This window comes from Mustela lutreola, chromosome 8, assembly GCF_030435805.1.
Source record: "Mustela lutreola isolate mMusLut2 chromosome 8, mMusLut2.pri, whole genome shotgun sequence".
NCBI lineage: Eukaryota > Metazoa > Chordata > Mammalia > Carnivora > Mustelidae > Mustela > Mustela lutreola.
This window is the reverse complement of record NC_081297.1, coordinates 144,796,481-144,818,791: the sequence shown is the minus strand read 5'-3', so window position 1 is coordinate 144,818,791 and position 22,311 is coordinate 144,796,481. Positions and strand designations below refer to the sequence as shown.

At 53.6% G+C, this 22,311-nt stretch overlaps 2 protein-coding genes across 2 annotated transcripts; both read right to left on the bottom strand.

Moving 5' to 3' along the window:
• Positions 1-280: 280 nt before the first annotated feature.
• On the bottom strand, positions 281-5,554 carry LOC131839553 (uncharacterized). The gene is made up of 2 exons (XM_059187131.1): positions 5,275-5,554; positions 281-2,042 (listed from the first exon to the last, which is right to left on the bottom strand). Exon 2 carries the CDS (start codon positions 1,953-1,955, stop codon positions 558-560), a length of 1,398 nt encoding a protein of 465 aa, XP_059043114.1. The 5' UTR covers positions 1,956-2,042; positions 5,275-5,554; the 3' UTR covers positions 281-557.
• A 7,125-nt stretch (positions 5,555-12,679) lies between these two features.
• Positions 12,680-16,696, bottom strand: SMIM45 (small integral membrane protein 45). The gene is made up of 2 exons (XM_059187130.1): positions 16,397-16,696; positions 12,680-13,862 (listed from the first exon to the last, which is right to left on the bottom strand). Exon 2 carries the CDS (start codon positions 13,846-13,848, stop codon positions 13,642-13,644), a length of 207 nt encoding a protein of 68 aa, XP_059043113.1. The 5' UTR covers positions 13,849-13,862; positions 16,397-16,696; the 3' UTR covers positions 12,680-13,641.
• Positions 16,697-22,311: the final 5,615 nt, after the last annotated feature.

Genomic DNA, 22,311 nt, shown 5'->3' with positions numbered 1-22,311 from the left:
TGACCTATTTACAGTTCTCTGTGTACTATATGCAGGACTTCTATGTATACAAGTCTCCAACTTACCTTTCAGGACAAAAGGGCTGGGGGTAGGGGACCAAGGAAGAACAGGTCAGGTGGGGCACCTTTCCAGCAACAGATACCTTCCTGAAAGGCTGAATGTGCATCGTTTAGAAGGTCTCAGGTGAGGTTACTGTGCCTATCTAGAGAGTCACTGTAGGGACGGCTGTTGGATAAATCACAGCTTCTTGACGTGCGAGTCTGTATTTCCATATAGGTGGTTCGCTTTGAAAGCTAGACTCACCTGTAGATCACCTGATTACTCCAGATCACCTGATTACTCCACCATGGAAGACGCTAAAGGAAGGACTCAGCGCAATGGCCCTGCACAAGTCACCCCTGGAAACTTCCCTTCTGGTGACTTCCCTCAACCTCACCTCTGACCAGCCCGGAGGACCCAGCTGAGGGTGCCTCCCCTGTGTTCCACGCCTTGGTCTCCATGTCTTTTCCCTCAGCACATTCACCCCTGACCTTACAGTCCTACCTCCTTTTCCCCACCTATTCATCTCCAAGCCAACGCACTCTGACCCCCCACAACACCCCCGTACATCCCCAGCCAAGCCCTTTGCATTTACCTTTGGTTTCTCTGGCTCGGTCCAGTGTGCCAGGCTCTGCGGGCCGGTCTCTGGCAGCATCTGCAGTAGCATGGACCCACGATGGGGCTGTGTTTCTGCTTGGCCTCAGCGGGTAGGTGGCTGATATGGTCAGGTTAATGACTCTGTCCAGTGTGATCTCCCCCATGGTGGTGCCCAGCTTGCTTGTGTCCAAAGCCAAAGAATCTGGAGCTCTGTCCAGCTGGGCTGTATTTGCTCTAGCCAGAGCCGTGGCTCCATGTGTCCCGGCTGTGCCCAGCTTGACTGGGTCTGGTGCCACCAAATCCACGGCTGTGCCTTCTGTGGTTGGATCTGGCTTGGCTGGACCTGCTGTAGCTATGGCTTTGCCCGGCTTGTCTGGCTCTGGGGTCACCAAATCCATGACTGTGCTCGGCTCGGTTGGGCCTGCTGTAGCAAAGTCCACGGCTGCATCCAGCTTGGTGCCCAGAGCAGGCGACTCCATGCCTGGATCCCGTCCGGATGTGTTTGGTGTAGCTGAATGGACAGTCAAGTTAGGTCTGTAGGTGACCGTTGTGCCTAAACGTCTGCCTGTGCCTAGCCTGGTTGTGTCCAGGGTAGCCAAATCCATGGTCGTCGCAGAACCCATGGTAGAGGTGGCCCTTTGCAGATGCAGCCGGGGTCTCGGGATACCCCTGGCCCGGGGCTTGCCTCTTCCTGGAGATGCTCTGGTAATCGCATGGGCCGTCCCTGGGACAGGATGCTTCTGACCCACCAAGCCTGGCCCTGCAGGACCTGGTGATTTCTGGGCTAACCGGGATTGAAATGGTAGGGCCAGGTAGGAACTCACCAGAGGCTTCTCCACTATGGGCATCCTGCTGGGTTTGGCCAGACCTGGGTTCCCTGGGCCCTCAGAGTGGACTCTGCCCCCAGGCACTTGGGTCAGAGATCGTGAGCCTGGGCTGAGCAGCCTCCCTCCTCCATGGGTGGCAGCCTCCTTGCCCGGGGTGGGCAGCTCTTCCCAGTGAGAAGGTAGGGGACTCAGGGGCCATGCCTGGCTGTTCTGCCGGAGTGTTAAGGAGATGGAGCTGAGCTTCCGGGGCACGGTCTCCTGTGGGGGCACAGTCCGGGCCCTGGCTCCAGGGCCTGGTCGGCCGGAAGCCTGTGGGATATGGCTTTGAGGAAAGGCATCCAGACGAATGGTTTTCCTGAGGACAGGGACGAGGGGAGACACTCCTCCAGAGAGCTTTGAGGGGCGGGCAGGGCGCCCCAGCAGGTGGCTGTGGGAGAGAGGGGTTGTGGGGTTGAGGGAGCCATGCTGCTGCATCTCAAAATTGTGGTCCATCCGGGTCTTCCGTGTTCTCCTGAGGCAATCAACAGAGAGAAGGTGCCAAGCGGGGGGTGAGGGGCTCTGCTTGCATTTCTTTGATTCCTAGTTAATAAAGAGTATAAAAATTTCTTTACTAAGTAGCAAATTTATTTGCAGTTGTCAGTGTTTGCCAAGGTCTTATAAAACAAGACAGTATTTTTTTTTTTTTTTTAAAGATTTTATTTATTTACCTGATAGAGATTACAAGTAGGCAGAGAGAGAGAGGAGGAAGCAGGCTCCCTGATGGGCAGAGAGCCCGATGCGGGACTCGATCCCAGGACCCTGAGATCACGACCCGAGCCGAAGGCAGCGGCTTAACCCACTGAGCCACCCAGGCGCCCAAGACAGTATTTTAAAGTGCAAAATACTTAAATCCTATGAAATGTTACAGAGTAATTGTTGGGTAAAGCCTGATTTATCATTTTCATATTATGCAGTCAGTAAGGTACGAAATAGTTTTAAAAACTATTCACCATATAACTGGTAGAAATATAACAATGGAAAAAATTGCTAAATACATATGTAAAGCAGGGCACCTGGGTGGCTCAGTGAGTTAAAGCCTCTGCCTTCGGCTCAGGTCATGATCCCAGGGTTCTGGGATCGAGTCCCGCATCGGGCTCTCTGCTCAGCAGGGAGCCTGCTTCCCTCTCTCTCTCTCTGTCTGCCTCTCTGTCTACTTGTGATCTCTGTCTGTCAAATAAACAAACAAAATCAGTAATAAATAAATAAATAAATAAGTGTGTGTGTGTGTGTGTGTGTGTGTATAGCTTAATCTCTAAATATAATTTGTTAACAATGAGACAACAGAAATATCTTTCAAGAAATATATTGACAAAAAAATTTTAATATATCGGGATATAAATCTGTGGCATCCTCAATGGCTTGAGCTTTATACTACTTATCCAAAACACAAATGCCTAGAGGTCATGGGCGCCTGGCTGTCTCAGTCAGTACAGTCAGTAGAGCACACAACTCTTGATGTTGGGGTTCTGTATTTGAACCCCATATTAGGCAAGAAGCTTACTTAGAAACAAAAAACAAGAAGCAAACAAACAAACAAACAAAAAACACTGCCAGGTCTGAAGGAACAGTGGTTATTGGAAGCCTGTCTGTCTGTCTTCTCCAGGAGGGGCCGGAGGGCTCTGGGTTCCCACCCACAGCACTCACAGGAGTTCAGGCATCCCGGTGGGAGGCTGAGGGATGACCTGTTTGGCTTGGGAACAGCGTCTGCCTCTGGGGCTTCTGCCCAGGACCAGGAAAGAGCCCTGGGCTGGCCTGCCGCCAGAGCCGGAATCAGCCGGAGCTGAAGAGGGCCACGGTGACGGGGAGGCTCGGGAAGCCAAGTGACAAGGGCTCACAGTGAACTAGCCACAGTCCTTGGCCCTGGGGAACCTGCCATCCCCAGCGGAGCCAGGCAGCTAAGCCGGCCCAGCTAAGCTGGATGTGGGCGTTGGCCTCAGAGGAGGGAGGCTGGCCTGGAGGCCGGGTGGCTCCCACAGAAGCCCCCAAGGGGAGGGATGCTATCTGCCTGAAAATCAACTGTGGAACTCCTAGGGTGTTGGGGGGGGGGGGGCGGGGGAGGCTGGTATAAGGCCACAGATGCAGTGATCAGGCCCAGGCCAGGCCACAGTGATGCTCGGCCCAGGAAAACGACCCAGTCAGATCGGCCAGTGGGAAGAGTCACTCCCGTGCCAGGTGACAGAGGGATGAGAAGGGAACAGAAGTGGAGGCCAGGGGAGTGGCAGAGACACCCACGGTTGAAACTCTGTGGCTGGCGTGAAGCTGGAGAAGGCTGCCCAGCACAGCGGTAGAAACAACAGACCAGCAGGAGGGGAGAGGAGGGGTCGAGGGCGCTGGCTGATCGTCTGTGGATGAGCTATCCCCCAAGGTGGGCTCCGAGACCCCCAGATGGCCAGCTAGCGCACACTCTGGGCTCCGTATAATTTCCCTGCTGGACTGAAGTTGTTCCTGTTGCTTTCAACACAGCAGGCAGGGCAGGCCAGGGCTGGTTGGAAGGGTTCTCAGGAGAGGGGCTGACCCTAAAGCCAGGTCCCTAAGGGCTGGAGCAAGGGGTTTTCACAGTGATACCCCAGCCCTTCTCCAGCCACATGTTTGTACCCAAGACTGCGCCAGCCTCCATCACCCCCAACGCAGCACAGCCCTATGGCCCTGCCCTAAGGCCCTGGCCTTATTCCCAACCACGCACACCTGGGCACATGCTGGCCTCACCCACAAATATCTACCCTCGGTGTGCATGCCCACACGGAGAGAGCAGGTCCAAAGATAGGATCTCTGAGATCCACTTGTTCCAATGTCGCCAGCCCCCCACCCCCTCACTGAGCCTATCTCCCGTCATTTATCATCCACTCCCATCCACTCCCTTTCCACACACACACACACACACACACACACACACACACACATACCCACCTGCCTTGATCAGAGAACAAGAAAAGTCCAGCGCTTTTCAGTCCGGGAAGCCCTCCTCTGTGCCCAGATGGCTACTGTGACCAGCTCAGGGCCCTCTTCCCTCTGGTCCCCTCATGGGCTTCTGCTCAGCCTCCAAGCCATCGTCCCCAGGCCTAGGGCACAGCCCTCTCCTGACCTGTCCCACCAGCCACATCCACAGCTGGCCTGGGCTCCAGGGCAGGGAGGGGCTGGCTTCTCAGGAGTGGGCGTCCGTGAATGGCTGTTCTGAGCCTCTGGAATCCTGAAGGGCCTGGGGAGGCTCCTAAGGCCAGGCTGGGCTGCCCTGGACTCAAGGGCATCCTGGGGGAGGACCGTGCCCTGTCGCCTGTCCTCCCCAAATTTAAATCTACTCTGTCTCCCAGAGACTCTGACCCCTGAGAGACGTCTCCCGGTTCCCTCCAAAGTTTCCCTCAGTATAGCTAGTCCTCTCGTACGGGAACCCACGCAGTTTTATCCTGTAAACCAAATGATTAGAGCTCTTGGAGCCAATTAAGGACACTCCAAATACGGCCACACTTCTCTGCATTGCTTCCACGCTCCCGTTTAGCTCTGCGACCCCCAGCTATCTCGTCCACCCACCTGAGGACTTTCCTGGGTCAAGCTCGAGATCCCAGAAGCTAAAGCCAGGGCTGTCTGCTTCAACAATTCCTTGAGCCCTTCCCCACTCCAGCTGGACCCTGTCCCAAGGCCCTGAGGACATGAAGATGACCCAGGTCTGGGCCTGGAAGCCCCAGCCTGTGGGCTGGGTGTCTTCTTCTGCCCCTGTCATCGCAACAGTAATAACAGTGATCGTGCTAATCAGAGCTACCATTTACTGGACACTTACTATATGCCAGGCACTGTGCCGAGGCTGGGAAGGAGCTCGCTGGCTGCTCAAGACGATGGGTATGTAAACAGGTCCTTACAGTAATACAGCAATGACAATACAGGACATCCTTTGAGCACTCCCCCTGAGCCAGGAACTAGGCTAAGCCTGCTCTCGGTGCCTCCTGTAGGCTTTGCCTTGTCACCTGCTTTTGGCTGATGAGCACACCGCCACCCATAAACGCAGTGCGGTCTGGTCGATTTTCCTGGGGATTGCCCTCCTTAGCGAGTGAGCTCCTGGAGCCGTGCTGGCCAATAGAACATTCTACGATAATGGAAATGTTCTATATCTGTGCCATCCAGTGTGACAGCCACTAGCCACAGGGGAACTTATTTTCTCTGGGTCCGATGCCCTGGCTAGCATCAGCTGAATGAATGAATGAACGGATGAGTGAATGAATGAAATGAAGGAGTGATTGGTGACCGTGTGGACTCCGACCTTCCCCTCTTCATCCATTCTCTCCCTTTTCAACCTCTAAGTTTTCACACTTGGCTGTGCTCTGGTTACTGGGGCAACACCTACTGGAAGCCCCCTGGGTGGGGGAGGGGAGGGGTCTGGAGTTCCTCCCCCTCCCTTCTTGTTCTGGAGACCAGCCCAGTTTGAGGAAGAATATAGGTGGCTGGGGGAGGGGACAGCACAGTTCTGCCAGGATGGATTGGGTAGGGGGAGCCCTTACTGGTCACCCCCACTGGATTACATCATTTTTGAGATGAGGAAGCCCTAAGTAGGAGTCAGGAGTCCTGGATTCTCTCCCCCACTTTGGCACACGAGTCATTACACAGCTCCTATCAGATCGCTTGGGCTTCCGGCCCTCGGTTTCCTTTGCAAATACATCCCAGGTGCCTTCACGTGGGCTCTTCCAGCTTAAAGACCTAGCTAGCATTCCTCCACCTGGCTCCCTGCCAGGATCTTAGGGACTTGAGAATCAGGCCTGAGTCTGGCTCAAGTCTGTATCTCCCAGGCCCATCTGCCCGGCTCTGTCCTCCAAGATTGGGGGGGTGCACCTGGAGGGCACTGCCTGCCCAGTAATTACAGCCTGGGTTCAGCTGCCCTCTAGTGGTCGGCCGTGGCAATGACCTCATGTCTCCGCCGCTGTTCTTTCTCCACAAAGGAATGATCCTCAAGGCCCTGGAAGTAGCCTCAGAGGACAAACATTGACCCAAGCAAAACATCATTGTGGTGGCCTCCCAGACAAGCGATGCGGGCTCTAGAATCCCCGTCTTGGATTTGCTCCCGCTGTGTGATTTTTGAACAGGTCACCAGTCTCCGAGCTCCAGTTTCTTCACCTGTAAAAATGGGAATGCTATAGGTCAGGATGGGTTAAATTATACTGCAATAACAAACAGTTCCAAAACCCGAGGGCCTTGTAACAACAAAGGTTTCCTTCTCATTCGTTTCTCATGTCCACTGTGGTTTGGATCCACAGAGGCTCTGCTCTGTGTCATCTTCCTGGAACCCAGGCTGATGGAGCAGCCACCTTCTGGAGCCTTGCTGGTCATTGTGACAGACAGACAGAGGGGTGAAGTGTGCACTAGCAATGGAATGCTTTGTCTTAGACTCTCTCCTCCTCCTCTTCCTCCTCCCCCTCCTCCTCCTTCTCAGTAGGCTCCACACTGGGCCCCACACTGGGCCCAGCTCCACGCCCAGACTCAAGGCCCTGAGATCAAGACCTGAGCTGAGATCAAGAGTCAGACGCTTAACTGCCTGAGCCACCCACACACCCCTGGCCTGGACTCACTTCTGATCCCAGAATTAGTCACATGGTCCCACCCACCACAAGGAGGTAGGGAAGTTAACCCTACTGTGTGTGAGAGCAGAAGAGCCAGAAATAGTTGATGAACAGGACCGATGACCCACTTGCACAGTTGTAGGTATATAGTGAGAAGTGCAGTGAATTCAATCCAGGTTAGCCACTGAAACTGTAGCCTCGTCATTCTGTTTTTTTTTTTTCTTTGCCCTCATGATTTCCTGTGACTTCCGCATCAGCTCCACCTGCTTCCAGCTGCGGATACAGAGGGAGGCAGACTTGGACTTGAGGAAACTCACACAATAAACCCGTGGCTTGCCATCCAGGTCTCCAAATTATGAGCCCTTCCTACTGTTGGGGGCAGAGAAGGGGCTTTGCCCCTCTGTAACAGTGTTGATTGACAGCGTGATTATCTGTTGAGGGAGCCCAAAGCCTCTGCCTTCCTCCTGAAGCTAGTCTCTGGCTTTTCCAAGCCCTTCCTGCCCGACCCAAGTGGAGAGCCGAGGGGGCGGAACAATGAGAAGCCAGTGCCGCACTCCCCAACCCGGGGCCAAGAGTCCGAACATTGCAACCATTCCTACGCAGGGACCCTGCACATTCCTGCCTCCCGTCCTGTCCTGGGCCTGGCCCAGACACACCCACCATCTCCTGACAGCTCCCAGATGGTAGGAAAGGGAAGCTTTTGGGACTCTGCAAAACATCCCAAGGCATTAAAAAACCAGCACAACAGTTTCCCCACCTCTACCCTGGCCCCCAGGAAGCCTCTAAGCCTTTCTAAAATCTCAGTAGCTAAGCAGATGGGTAGCCCCTGGCAAGACTTCCAAAGAGACCAGCCCATTCATCCAACAAGCATGCTTTCACGGAGGCCTTGCCCAGTGCCAAGCAGGCTGTGGGCTGAGATGAGGAGATGCCATTGCTGCTCTCCACCGACACATAAACAAAATCACAGCACAAGATTAGGGCTGTAATGGGGAAAGCTGCTGGTGGAATCAGGTAGGGCTTCTTGGAGGAGGTAGCAACTGGAAAATCATCTGATTCTCTTCCTGTATCTAACCTTATGTGAAAATCCACCTTCTGGTCATTCAGTCTCCCTTCCCACCACTCACCAATATTCTAGACTTCAACTACATGACACCCCTCACACTTTTCAGAGAGTAAAGGGTTCCCCCTAACCTCCATGGCTCTGCACTTACTGACTGCTCTTCCCTTTACAGGGAAAACTCTTATTCAGCCTTCAAAACCCAGAGGAGTTGTTATGTCTTCCAGGAAGCTTTCCTTCACAAAGCCCCACCCCAAGAGTCTTCGGTTCTGTTTTCAGTTTCTCACACATCTTCTTGCTGCGGTGACACTTGTGTCATTTGTTTACACATCTGTCCCCTCCAGCTTGTGAGCTCTTTTAATTCAGAGACTTTATCTTCTTTGTCATTGCATTCTTTTTTTTTTTTTTAAGATTTTTATTTATTTGACAGACAGAAATCACAAGTAGGCAGAGAGGCAGGCAGAGAGAGAGGAAGGGAAGCAGGCTCCCTGCTGAGCAGAGAGCCCGATGCGGGACTCGATCCCAGGACCCTGAGATCATGACCTGAGCCGAAGGCAGTGGCTTAACCGACTGAGCCACCCAGGCGCCCCTATCATTGCATTCTTGGTGGCAGGGCTAGTGCTGGGTAGAGCAGGTATGTGACAGGCTTCCATGGGGTTTGGGAGGATATCTGTAGGACACACAGTATTTATAGGGTGCTTACTTGCCAACTAGCTCCTTCGACATTTGCCACAACCCAGGGGGCAGGCAGGGCAGGAGTGATACAGAAACAATGCGCCGTCTATGGATAACCTGCCCTGGGCTGAGCACGAGGCCAGGCACTGGCGGGGGACATTCATCTGGGCTTCGGTCATCTGTGATTTTTCAGTGCCTGGTGCACAGAAATGCTGGCTGGATTCTGATGTATGTCTGCGAGCTAAGGAAGCTTGCCCAAGGACGTGCGATATAAATGAACAGTTTTCTAGGATTTATGGTCAGGTCCCAACCCCAGGTTGCTCCCAGTATAGTCCTTTGGCATGGCCTGGCAGAAGGAAAAATCTGTCTTCATGGACAATGGCCTCTTTCCTTAGGCTCTGCTGTCTGAGTCAACCCTCCCCCTTCCCAAAAAAATGCCAAGGATACAGTCTGTTGTGTTAATATCCCATTTGAGACATTTCTTTTTAGTATCTAGAGCCAGAAATCTGTCTTTCACAAAGAGTCCTTTTCTCTTCCTTCTATCACAAAACAAGAATAAAACCACTTCTAGGTGTGTCCTCTTTCCCTCTGGCTGCCGGGAAGCTCAGAGACAATAGTATCATGGGAACAGTCAGTCAGAATGTTTCCTTTTCGCCCCTAGGTGTGTGGCTTCTTTAACTGAAACCTTCTTGCATTCTTTATGGGAAGAGCAGATGTAAATAAGCATTTATGTAAGAAGCTGTGGGAACTGGGAAAGGGCCCAAGTTTAAGCACAAGGTTGGCAAGAACCCCTTACCCTCTCTGAGCCCCAGGCTCCTTCCTCTTCAGCAGCCCCAGGATGAGAAGCTCTGCTGCCTTCCTCGGCAGAGGCAGCTGTGAGGAGGACTGGCCATTGCCCAAGCCTCAGGCAGGGTCACGGTCAACACCCTCCCTGCGGAGATTACGTGTTTATAACCTTGAACGTGTTCACACTTTGAATCCAGTGTGGCCAGAAGTTTTATTTTTAAAGAGGAGTCAGAAAAAGAGATTTCTCATGCGAAATCTCCTGACTTATAAATATTGCAAATTAATTTGCATTTTCCCCCAAAACGCTGTGTTGGACAAACCAAATTTGGCAGCAGGCCAGATTTAGCCTGAGGCCCTCGCAGGCTCAGCCAGTCCAGCCTTCTGGGTAGCCTGGGTGACTAACATCTCTCCACACTTGTTTCCTCCTCTTTTTTTTTTAAATTTTATTTATTTATTTGAAAGACAGTGAGAGAGAGCATGAGCAAGGAGAAAGTCAGAGGGAGAAACAGACTCCCCGGGGAGCTGGGAGCCTGATGCGGGACTCAATCCCGGGACTTGATCGCAGGACTCCGGGATCATGACCTGAGGGGAAGGCAGTCATCCAACCAACTGAGCCACCCAGGCGTCCCTTGTTTCCGCCTCTTAATAGGACATCTTCAGTCCCTCTCTCTTCCTCCCAAGACCTGTTCCCTCCCTCAGGCAACTGCCCCTGCCCGCCCCAGCCCTCCTGGGACCATGTGATCAGTAAGCCATCTCCACCCGGGTCCAGCAGTGGGGGCCAGAGGGGGCTGGGAATCAGGGCGCCCCATGCCCTGAGTTCATGTGCCTCCAGGGGCAGGGCGGGGTGCTGAGGGCAATGGGAGTCCACACCCTGAGCTTTTGCTGGAACAAGATGCCTGCCCCATCCTGGAATCAAGGTGCTGAAGGCTGCGGGAGCCTAGGACTACCAGGGGAACTTGACCGCCAGCAGCAGAAAGTCGGCCGGAAATGCAGCCCCCACAAAGCAAATCAGGACCTAGGGAGACAGACAGACAGATGGCAGGTCCTGGGGACATCCTTGAACACCATGGTCCAAAAAGCCTGAGTCCCGACCCAAATCCTTTTACTTCAGCTGATTCCACGTTGGCGTCTTGTGCCTGCAAGAAGCACACAGTGAGGGGTAGTGAGGCCAGCCGCCTGGGACCAGAGCATGTGGGGAAAATCTCCCCAATCGGACGCAGCAGGGCCGGGCTGGGGGAGGCCAGAGAGGCCCCAGGGGCACAGAATTGACGGAGGCACTTGGGTGTGAACCTTGGGTGCTTCTCAGGCCTCCCCCTGGCCGGGTTCTGCAACCCAGGGTAGGCAAGACCTGGATTTGTCCCATAGCGGAAGAGCAGCCCCAGCCTCCAGCTCTCGCCTTCCCTCATTCCTTAGGGATGAGCCCTGCTCTGGGGGGCAGGGGATCTGGTCGAAATCTCAGCCTGCGCCCTGCAGCCTCCACCAACCCCTATGACAATGGGGGATGCGTGAGTGGCTCAGTCACTTAAGTCACAGGCGCTCCTGTGTTCCGCTCAGGGCATGATCCCAGGGTCCTGGGATCAAGTCCCGGGTCGGGCTCCCTGCTCAGTGGAGAGCCTGCTTCTTCCTTTGCCTGCTGCTCCCCCTGCTTGTGCTCTCTGTCTCTCTGTCTCTCTCTCTCGGACAAAAAATAAATAAAATCTTGGAGAAAAAAAAAAAAAAAACCTTATGACAATGGAATGGTACTTGTGTCCGTGTTCTCCCCCTCTCAAGGAGGCAGACTTCGTAAATGGACACACAGCCACCCAACTAAAGAATATACTTCCCAGGGCACCTGGGTGGTTCAGTGGGTTAAGCCTCTGCCTTCAGCTCAGGTCATGATCTGAGGGCCCTGGGATCGAGTCCCTCATCGGGATCTCTGCTCAGCGGGAAGCCTGCTTCCTCCTCTCTCTCTCTGCCTGCCTCTCTGCCTACTTGTCATATAAATAAATAAAATCTTAAAAAATATATATATATACTTCCCAGGGGCGCCTGGGTGGCTTAGTTGCTTAAGCATCTGCCTTCATCTCTGGTCATGATCTCAGGGTCCTGGGATCAGGCTCCCTGCTCAGCAGGGAGTCTGCTTCTCCCCTGCCTCTGCCCCTACCCCGTGCCTGTTCTCTCTCACTCTCTGTCTCAAATAAATAAATAAAATCTTTAAAAAATAAAAATGGGGGAATATACTTCCCAGTCTCCGTTTGTAGCTAGAAACTGCCATATGACCAAGTACTGACCAGTAGGATATAAGGTCATGGGGGGTATGGCCATCCCCGAGTGTCCCTCAAGGGAGGGGACACACTTCCCTCCACCTTGCTGCTCTAGGTGCAGATGAGGCCCCTGGATTTTGCCACCCTGGGCCACATCCCAGGCACAGCAAAGCAGCCAGAGAGAGGCAACTCGTGCCCCTGAACATCCGGGGACCCGGCCATCAGACTAGCTCCCAACAACCTTCCTGAGAACTGTGCCTTGGTTTAAGGCCTTTGTTTTGCGTTTCTGTGACTGAACTCTTAGTCTCAGTGGCACTTGACCTCATGTATTCAGCTAACAGCTTCAGCTGATTAGGGGGAGGGGGTAAGAGGTACTGGTTTCCAGTGAATAGAAACCAGAGATGCCCATTCTCCCACAACACACAGGACAGCCTCCCACAGCAAAGAATGATCTGGCCCACCACATCAGGAATGCTGAGAAACTGCTTTAGCTACCTTCTCTGAGACAGGTGTCCCCATCCCTAAAAAGGGGAATATTGCACTATCATAGTTTTTTCTGAAGATCCAGTGACATTGGGACACCTGGGTGGCTCAGTTGGTTAAGCAGCTGCCTTCGGCTCAGGTCATGATCCCAGTGTCCTGGGATCGAGTCCCACATCGGGCTCCTTGCTTGGCAGGGAGCCTGCTTCTCCCTCTGCCTCTGCCTCTGCCTGCCTCTCTGTCTGCCAATGCTCACTCGCTCTCTCTCCCTCTATCCCTGACAAATAAATAAATAAAATCTTAAAAAAAAAAATTAAAAAAACAAAAAAGATCCAGTGACATGACAGACATGATCCACCCTTCAGGAAAGGAGAGAATCCCACAAAAACAGTCATGAAGTCTTTTTTATTGCAAGAAACTAAGAGGGGCGCTCCAGAGGAAGAGAGTGAGACAGACTGCCAATCACACAGGAGGGCGGCTCCCTGGTGGGGCTAGGGTGGGCAGGGTGGGTGCGGGGAGGGGGGCAGTATCTGAAGGAGCGGTACAGGGCAGGGAGGGAGGGGAAGGCAGGGGCCTTGGGGAAGAGGAGATACAGAAAAGTTTGGCAGAGGGACAGAAATGGGAGCTGCTGCTGGTGGCCGCCAGGGCTGCTCACTAGCTCGCCCTATCCCCACGACCTCCCACTCTGCCTGTCACACATACACCCCTGCATCTCCTCTCCCCCACATGCCTCTCCGCTCCCCGCCAGACATACTCTCTCTCTCTCTCATGCACACACACACACACACACACACACCCTCCTTCCTCTGTAGTCGTACACCCTGCCACCCCATCACATTCGCTCAGTGCCAAGCCTGAGTCCAGAGGGGTGGGTGCTGGGTCGGGTTAGTGACTTTTCCTTGGGTCTGCTTTGAAGTCGGCCATGTGAAGCTAGGGTGGGTGCCTGGGTGGCCTGGGCCATTGAGCATCACCAGGAATTCAGTGGGGAAGTGGGACTCTCTCGAGGCTCAGGACAGGCAGGGACAGCGGTGCCTGGCTACAGGTGAGGGGCAAGAGAGCTGGGCAGCACAAAGGCACTGGGGGTCAGTGGGGAATTAAACCCAGAGCTGGGGAGGGCAGGAGGTGGAGAGCAAGCCTTGGGCCAGCAGCAGTGACACCTTAAGGTGCCCAGGTTCCCCATCTTAACAGGTGCAGCCAGGGTCCACCCGGAAGACCCGGAAGCCTCTGCTGGGAGGGTCCAGGCTGAAGAAGGATGGCCTGGAGGACCAGGGGTTGTCCTGTCTGCCCCGGGGTCTGCAGGCTGGGCGACGCGGGGGAGGGCGCCCGGTGCCGGCCACCGGCCACCCGCGGGGGTCCACTCAGACCTCTGGCCCTCCAAAGGCCAAGTTGTCTCTGACCATCAGGGTCTTGCGGAGGTCACGGTCCACCAGGGGGCGCTGCACGCGCCACTTGTGCGCCTCCTGCAGGCCGGGCTCGAAGTAGTAGATGCAGGCGCCGAAGCCCACGAGGATGAGCACAGAGATGACCAGGTAGACGGGCACGAACCAGTCCAAGAAGTGCGGCATCGCGGCGGCCTCAGCTGCCGAGACACGGTAGGTGAGTGCTTGGCGGAGGCGCCCCTGGTCCCACCTGCCAGCCCGGAGGGACCCGCGCCGGCTTCCCAGGGCCGGAAGGTCGGAGCATCACCTTACAGCTGGGAAGGCTGAGGCCCAGGAGAGTAGAGGGCGGGGACTCGCCGGCTTGTCCCCTGCGGGGGGCCGAGAACAGAGCTGCCCCCCTCACAGGGGCTCTCCTGGGACCTACTCACCCTTCACAAAGGCCGCTTAGAGCTGAGGGCAGAACCTGGCTCCATCCCTCACAGGCCAGGGTGCCCTCAGGCAAGTTGCCTGGGGTGGGGGGAGATTCCGAGGGCTCAGTGAAGGACAGCTGGGGCCTTGCCTCCCCTGAGCCACCCCTCCCGGCCCTGACCCTGCAGTGGCAGCTGTTGCCCTCTGCCCCCCACCCTCTTGCCAGACCCTCACAGATGAGTGGGTCCCCAGCCGGGGCACATCCTGGCTGGGTGTGATTTGCAAGAGCCGTCTGAACAAACCCCCATCCCCAGGGGACCGGGTTGATGGCAACAGGGTCTGCTCCGTCTCCCGAACTCAGGCCTATGCCCAGTTTTGTAATTACAAGACTGTGAACACCGCCCCAAAAACTTGGGCCTTGGGTTTCCACATCTGTAAAATGGGCATGAAGATAGTACCTGGATCAGGGAGCTGCTGTGACCGTTCAATGGGTTGATTTATGTAAAATACTCAGAATTAATGCCTGGCCCATGATACGTGCTCTATAGTTCCTTGTTCTTACTCTCTGAGCCTCAGTTTCCTTATCTGTAAGATGGGGACAGGAGTAGGATCCATCTCTTAAGGTCACTGTGAATGTTTGACAAAGTAAGACCTAAAGAGCATTTAGGACCAAGCTGCATGGTCTGGAATCAGCCCTTGTCTTGTTATTTCCAGCAAACTGGGGACAGGAAAGCAGGAAAATGGAAGGTGGCAGATATAAGGTGCTTCACGAAGTTTCCATACACCAAGACCCCTTAGAATGGCCCAAAGGTACTCAAAGCTGTGCTCTGCCAACCTCCCCATCCTCCTCTCCCTGCCCATGTGCCATCCTATGGAACTGCTCGTCAGTCACCTGTGTGTCCCTGCGTGTCATACAGTCTCCATCTTTCATAGGATGCAGATGCTCTTTTCATTTTCATTTTCCCTGGGATGTCCTCTGTACCATGTTCATGCGGTAGGCTCCTACTCATTGTTCATGCGGTAGGCTCCTACTCGTTGTTCATGCGGTAGGCTCCTACTCATTTTTCAAAAGCCAGACCATCTTTTCCAGGAATGGGATAGAATAGGACCCATTTAACCCACCCTCAAACCCTTCTTGAGGAGTAAAAATTGGGGAAGGGTGAGGAGCCCCACGGCTGCCTGCCAGGAGAGGAGATCCCTGTTAGGGCGTGTTCACAAATCACGAGGCCTGTGGGGTAGGTGTCTACATTTTACTGAGGCCCAGAGGGGTTCACTAACTTGCCCTGGGTTGGAAGGTGACTAAGAGCTGGGTGGGCCTCAAAGGCCCAGAGATGGCCTGAGGTTTGAGTCCTCCAGAATGGGTAAAGGACACCTGAGCAGAATGAAATGAGCAGGGATCCACCTTGGCTTCTGGGAAAGGAAGGAAGGGGATGAATGGAACGACTCCAGGACAAGCTAAAGAGAAGCTCCAGCTCCTCAGACCTCTGTCTCCAAACTCCAGCCCCTCTTGTCCTACTACTTCCTGGTGGGTCTTCAAGGTGGGCTGTGACCCCCGGAGAAAGAGATGCTGCTTACCAGTCCCACATCCATCCCGATGCCTGCCCCTGACCCCCAGGGTCCCCACTGGCCCCTCTGAAGCACAGACAGTGTCTCAAGGTGCCATACTCATGGAGAAATAAAATGAAGAGGGCTTAGCCATTCTCTCCTAAGCATCTGCCTTTCTGGAGAGCCAAAGAGAGCGCTCAAAATTACTTTGGTGCAGCTGGGTTGAGAGGAAGTCAGGAAAAGGGACCCCAAGCAGGAAGGCTGCTCCAAATGAACTTGACTGAGGCCAAGTATTCGTGCCGCACCCCCCCAGCCACAGGCAGGAACCCCAGTCCCCTTGAAGCTTAAACATGAGAATGAAGGACTTGGGCAGAGCCAAAGTCACTTGGGCTGCAGTGGTGTGGCTCAATGGAGCAAGGTTTAGAGTCCCCCAACCTCTCCATCCCTGTGAACAAAACCCCAGGCATTCCCAGGCAGACTGAGGACCCCTGGACCTTCTCCTGGATTCTCAGGGACTAGCCTAGCTGAAACAAATCACTCGCTGGGCTTCTTTGTGACCTTGGGCCACACCTCACCCCCCTCTGGGCTTCAAGGTTCCCCACGCACCGTGACGAGGTGGGAGAGGGGTTACCAGATGATCTATAAGGAATTTTCCAGCCCCATTCTAGCCAAAGTCCCATCCAGGACAGTGTGAGGGTTGAGGGCTGTAGAGCCCAGCTTCCTGCCTCCCAAACCATTGGCAGGTGCCCCCTTCCCCTCCCCCAAATGCCCGCAGACCCACCTCATGCCCTGCCGATGCCTGTCCAGGGGGGCTCTGTGCTGAGCGCACCACCTCAGCCTGAGCAGCTCAGCGTTGGCTTGCAGACTGTCGCAGCTGCTGTCCCCAGACACACTGCCATCTGCAGCCGCCGTGGGTGCTGGAGGCAGAGGAAGGTGTCCCCCGTGGGAGACTGAGCTCCTCAGGCCCTGGGGGCTCTGACCGGGCCAGGAGGGGGAAGTCCCCTGCTGGCAAGGCACACTGGTACCTCTCCCTGCCCATCAAGACCCTTCCCTCTGCCCCCCCACCCTCAGGATGGTGGGAGGCGGGACGTGTCTCAGCCAATCAGCAGACTGGCAGAACAAGGGCTTTATCCTCCGTTGCCCTGGCAACCAGCCTTCCCTTCTGGATCCCTCGCACTGTGCACGTGGTACAGAAATGACAGTCAGGGCAGGGTTGAGAGAATTCGGGGATGGATGGGAACCACCTAGCAGGCTGCTGGGTCCCGTGTCTGCTGAGCCTGGAGAGGAGGGGACCCCAGCTGAGATAAATAGAAGGGTTTGGAGGCTTGCGGTTTGCGGGTAGGGAGAGATGAGTGTCCCCAGCCAGCGGGTGGGTACACAGAAGTAGTGACTAGTAGAGCCAATGAGAATCCTATATTGTAGAGGAAAGAACCAAGGCGGAGACTCTGGACACTTAGGTCCAATGTAGACACTGCTTTCAGTGTTTTATGCATAGTAGTTCATTTATCCGTCATCCAAGGTCACACAGCAAGAAAATGACAATGCCAGAGTCAGAGCCCTAGTCTGGCCTTCAGGTCCCCACACAGAGGCTGCCTCTTCAGGTTCTGCCTCATCAGCCCCAAAGTTGCCCTGGCTGGGATACAGCCTCACATGGTTGTTGACTCCCGGGCAGTGAGTACCCCAATGTCCCAGGCATGGCCCCCCACACTGCTTCATTCTGTCCTCCAGCTGGACTGGCGTTGAGAGCCCATCTGGGATGAGGCAGCTACAGCTCAGAGGTGAGGCTTCTTACCTTCTCCCTCTAAGTCACCCAGCTTCTCAGTGATGAAGTTAGGGAGTGGGGGTGGGGTAAGGGGTCCACCTCCCAAGCCTGGGTCCTCCCACCTGTGCCATAAACAGAGTGTCAGCAAAGCGTCAGGCTCCCAGTGTGCACTCCATAAACATCAGTGCCTACTGCCTTAGAGTAGAGAGCAGCCCCAGAGGCCTATAAGGAGGGAAAGCAGTTTCAAGGAAACACTTCCTCAGGGAGTCCATTCCCAGAAATCTGAGGATAGGCAGGTCGGAAAGGTCATTGGGAGAGATGCCTTCAGGACCCAGGGTCCCCCACCCCACAGACACCCTGCCAGCTCTGGGACCATCTGGATCCCTTTAAGGGTGGTGGGTCCTCTCCAGATATATATGGCAAGGGGAGTGAGTTTGCAGTCAGAGGGGGAATTGTAATGAGACCGGCTACTCATTGAGTAAAATGCGAATCTTTTTTTTTTTTTAAGATTTTATTTATTTATTTGACAGAGAGAGATCACAAGTAGACAGAGAGGCAGGCAGAGAGAGAGAGAGGGAAGCAGGCTTCCCGCTGAGCAGAGAGCCCGATGCAGGACTCGATCCCAGGACCCCAAGATCATGACCTGAGCCGAAGGCAGCGGCTTAACCCACTGAGCCACCCAGGTGCCCAGTAAAATGCGAATCTTAAGTGGTGAGTGTTTACTTGTGTATACAGCTTTGATCAATGTCTAGGAGATTTCCATCTCCCCAGATGGTTCCCTCCTGCCTGTTGCCAGTCAATACCCGCTTCCCAAAGGTACCCACTGATATCTATCACTGTAAATTAGGTTTTCCTGTATTTGTATTTAATGTGAACGGACTCATACATTATGTACTTTTGTGCCTGGCGTCTGTCGCTCAACACAATCATTTTTTTTTTTAAAGATTTTATTTATTTATTTGACAGAGAGAAATCACAAGTAGATGGAGAGGCAGGCAGAGAGAGAGAGAGGGAAGCAGGCTCCCTGCTGAGCAGAGAGCCCGATGTGGGACTCGATCCCAGGACCCTGAGATCATGACCTGAGCCGAAGGCAGCGGCTTAACCCACTGAGCCACCCAGGCGCCCCTCAACACAATCATTTTGATGCTCAACTGATGCTGCTCCATGGGTCAGTATACCACAGCTGGTTTATCTGTCGACCACCGAAGGACATTTGGGGTGTTTCCAGTATGGGACTATTGTGAGCATAGACTCCTCAGTGCTTCTCAACAGTCTGGAGTTGGAGGACAGAGAGGAGTTAGGGGAGTGGTGAAGGTGAGAAACCTTCGGAGGTAACGGACATGTGCATTACACTGATGGTGGTGGTGGCTTCCTAGGAGGACACACTGGTCAATACTTATCAAACCATAGGACGCCTGGCTGGCTCAGTCGTTAAGCGTCTGCCTTCGGCTCAGGTCATGATCCCAGGGTCCTGGGGTCAAGCCCTGTGTAGGGCTCCCTGCTCAGTGGGAAGTCTGCTTCTCCCTCTCCCTCTGCCTGCTGCTTCCCCTGCTGTGCTCTCTCTGTGTCAAATAAATAAATAAATCTTTAAAAAAAAAAAAAAAAACAACTTACCAAACCATAGACTTTAACTATGTGTAGCTTACCTATGTCAATTATACTATGATAAAGCCGTAAAAAATGTGATCAATGGCCTTCAGAGATTGTTTTAGCCATATGATTCTTTATTCACACACAAACATATTGGGGGTGCCTGGGTGGCTCAGTGGGTTAAAGCCTCTGCCTTCGGCTCAGGTCATGATCCCAGGGTTGTGGGATCATGTGGGATAGAGACCCTCATCAGGCTCTCTGCTCAGCGGGGAGCCTGCTTCCTCCTCTCTCTCTCTCTGCCTTCCTCTCTGCCTACTTGTGATCTCTGTCAAATAAATAAATAAAATCTTAAAAAAAAAAAAAAAGCATACTGGGAAGCTCAATATAAAACAGAGAATAAAGCCTGAGCTGCTTCTGTTAAACAATGGGATGGGGTTTCTGGGCCATCCCCATGCAGCTTCCCCTTGCTCCTTATAGCATATCCCTGAGGCATCTCCCCAGAGCTCCACAGAAGCCAGTTTGAAAAACACTGTCCCAGAGGGTGTCTGATGGCCCTGCCAGTTCCACGTGTTCTTGATATTAGAACCTCCAGGCCTGGGTCTGGCCTTCTGGCCCATCCCCTCCCTTCATTGCTGTATGGATCCCACACACAGCTCCTTTCTACTGCACTGCCCAGGGGACAAGCCCCAGCTCACTTTCACATCCCAGCCAACCGTTTCCTCCGCAGCAAGTGTAGCGGTGTCTCCCCAGGGACCCTACATGCATCTGGGCCCCCCGGGGCTCCCTGGGGTGGCTCTCACCAACTGGGCTGCTTTGGCTGTTGTAATTGGTCCAACCACCACCGAGCAAGGATGGCATCTCTGGTGCCTGGGTCACTAGCAAAGGGCACCAAACCTGGCACTCAGCACCTGCTGATTGAATGGGTCTCAGCTCAGCCCCTTCTAGCTAGTGCTACTGGAGCCAGGGTCTCTCCGGGGCACTCCGAGGGCTTCAGTGACCTCTGCAGCCTCCCCTCTCCTCACTGTCTCCTGACTCCATCTGCTTCAGCCCCTGGCCTCCCTCGTCAGGGGTGCTCCCCTCTCTGGGTCTTAGCATCTGCTGCTACTCCTACCTGAAGCCCGGTCCATATCCTTGACTGGCTCTTCTCTCACTGAATTCAGGCATCTGCTCAAACATGACCTGCTGACAGAAGCCTCCCCTGACCCAAAATTGCTTCTTCCTGTCCATCTCCATCCCCTAGCTCACCTTACTTAATGTTCAGAGTACTCATTACCATCGGACTTTTGGGGAGTCCCTTCCACACCCCATGTAGCAACAATCAGGAACTGGGGCAGGAACTCCATGAAGCCATATACTTCCAGCTCTTTCTAAGCAAGATAGTTTCGCCTGCAGTGAGAAGGATGTAGGTTAGACCGGGAGTATGGCTCTGTTGCCCCAGACACCACAGCAGGGAGCACACCTGTGTGATCAGGGTCTGGCTCCCCCCACTCCAGAGCTGATAGACAATGCCTGACTCATCTGTATTCTCCCATCCAAGTACTAACCAGGCCCGACCCTGCTTAGCTTCTGAGATCAGACGAGATCGGGCGCGTTCAGGGTGGTATGTCCATAGACTGACTCATCTTTATTCTCAAGGTGGGGTGAAGGGTCTGCCCTAGGAAATGATGAAAGAACCCCTGCTGAGAATTAATCAATGGATGCAAATTTATCCCTTCATTCAACAAATAATCAGCAGCAACTCCCACGGGGTCAGGCACTTTTCAAAGGCCCAGACAGGGAAAATGACAAAGTCTCCGCTCTCCTGTGTCTTTCTTTTGCTGTAGCTGGAAAGACAACGCACAAGTAATCATGTAACTGTTGGGAGAAGCAATGGGCCAGGGTCATGCACTTCCCTGCGGGCTCCTGCGGGGAATGCCAAGAGAGCAAGGCCCTGAAAGCTCTTTACCCAGAGGATTGATTTCTCAGGGTTGTGGTTGCAGCAAGCAACCTTGAAGGAGGAGGTGACATTTCCCCCATGCCCCGAACAAAGAACCGTATGCTGCTTGCTATAAAAGGAGTGAATGTCTAGTCCCCTTCTATACTGCTGTCCTATGCATGAAGTGTATAAGGGTCCATGGTGGGTCCTTCACAGGGCTCGGGGGACATGGGGTAACACAAACACACCTGCTACTGTTTATACCATCAGTAATAGGAAACAAACTAGACAAAATCCTTTGTCTCTTACTCAGGAGTTTCATCCATGAAACAGTAACACACTATTACTAAACAATAGTAAACAGTAACAGTTTATTTGTTTGTAAATATGGTACAGTCTCAGAGGCTGTGCAGTTCTTGACCACATGCAAAGTGGAGATGAGTGCTGTTGAGAAAAAGAAGACAGGGAGTATGTGGGAGATTTGCTTTTTTTTTTTTTTTTAAAGGTAATGGAGGGTTTTTTTTTTTTTTTTTTGGATGATTTATTATTAATTTAAGTACACTCTACTCCCAAGGTGGGGCTTGAACTCACAACCCCAAGATCAAGAGTGGCAAGTTCTACCAGCTGAGCCAGCCAGCCTCCCCAAGACTTGCTGCTTTAGATAGGGATTGTTAAGAAAAGCCCCTCTAAGTATTTTTTTAATTAAAAACTAAAAATTAGGAGCACCTGGGTGGCTCAGTCAATTAGGCATCCTCCTTCAGCTCAGGTTATGATCTCAGGGCCCTGGGATCAAGCCCCCGCATCCGGCTCTCCCCTCAACCGGGAGCCTGCTTCCCCCTCTCTACCTCTGCCGATCTCTCTACCTACTTGTGATCTCTGTCTGTCAAATAAATAAATAAATAAATAAAATCTTAAAAAAAAAAAAAAAAAGATGGCTCTGATTGCTGCATGGAGAAGAGCCCCCCTGGGGAGGAAGCGAGGACCCAGTAAGAAGGTTGTTACGCGAGTCTGGGGTGAGAGATGACGGTAGCTTGTCCTGGTGGTGGCGGTGGCGGTGGTGAGAAGTGGTCAGCTTCTGGATGCATTTTAAGTCTGAAACCCACAAGCTTGCTTATGGATTGGATGTGGGATGTGAAAAGAGGAGCCAAGAGTGGCCTTAAGGTTTTGTTCTGAGCTGAGTCAGGGAAGACGTGGGAGGGGCAGGCTTGGAAGGAATCAAGAGTATGATGAATGAGCACGAGCGAACGAAAACGAAACACTGAATGCCTTCTTCCTCCGGGCGGGAAATAAAAGGCCTGTCCCAGGGACTGTACTTTAGGAGCCTGAGGCCAGAGCTGGAGCTCCCCCCTCAAAAAAGGAGGTCGGGGTTCCTTTAAGAGGACTCCGCCCCTCCCCGCGAAGCCCCGCCCAGATGAGGGTCACGTGCCCC

Coding starts and splice junctions, on each gene's coding strand:
- SMIM45 (XM_059187130.1), bottom strand. CDS start 13,848: ATGCCGCACTTCTTGGACTGGTTCGTGCCCGTCTACCTGGTCATCTCT.
- LOC131839553 (XM_059187131.1), bottom strand. CDS start 1,955: ATGGACCACAATTTTGAGATGCAGCAGCATGGCTCCCTCAACCCCACA.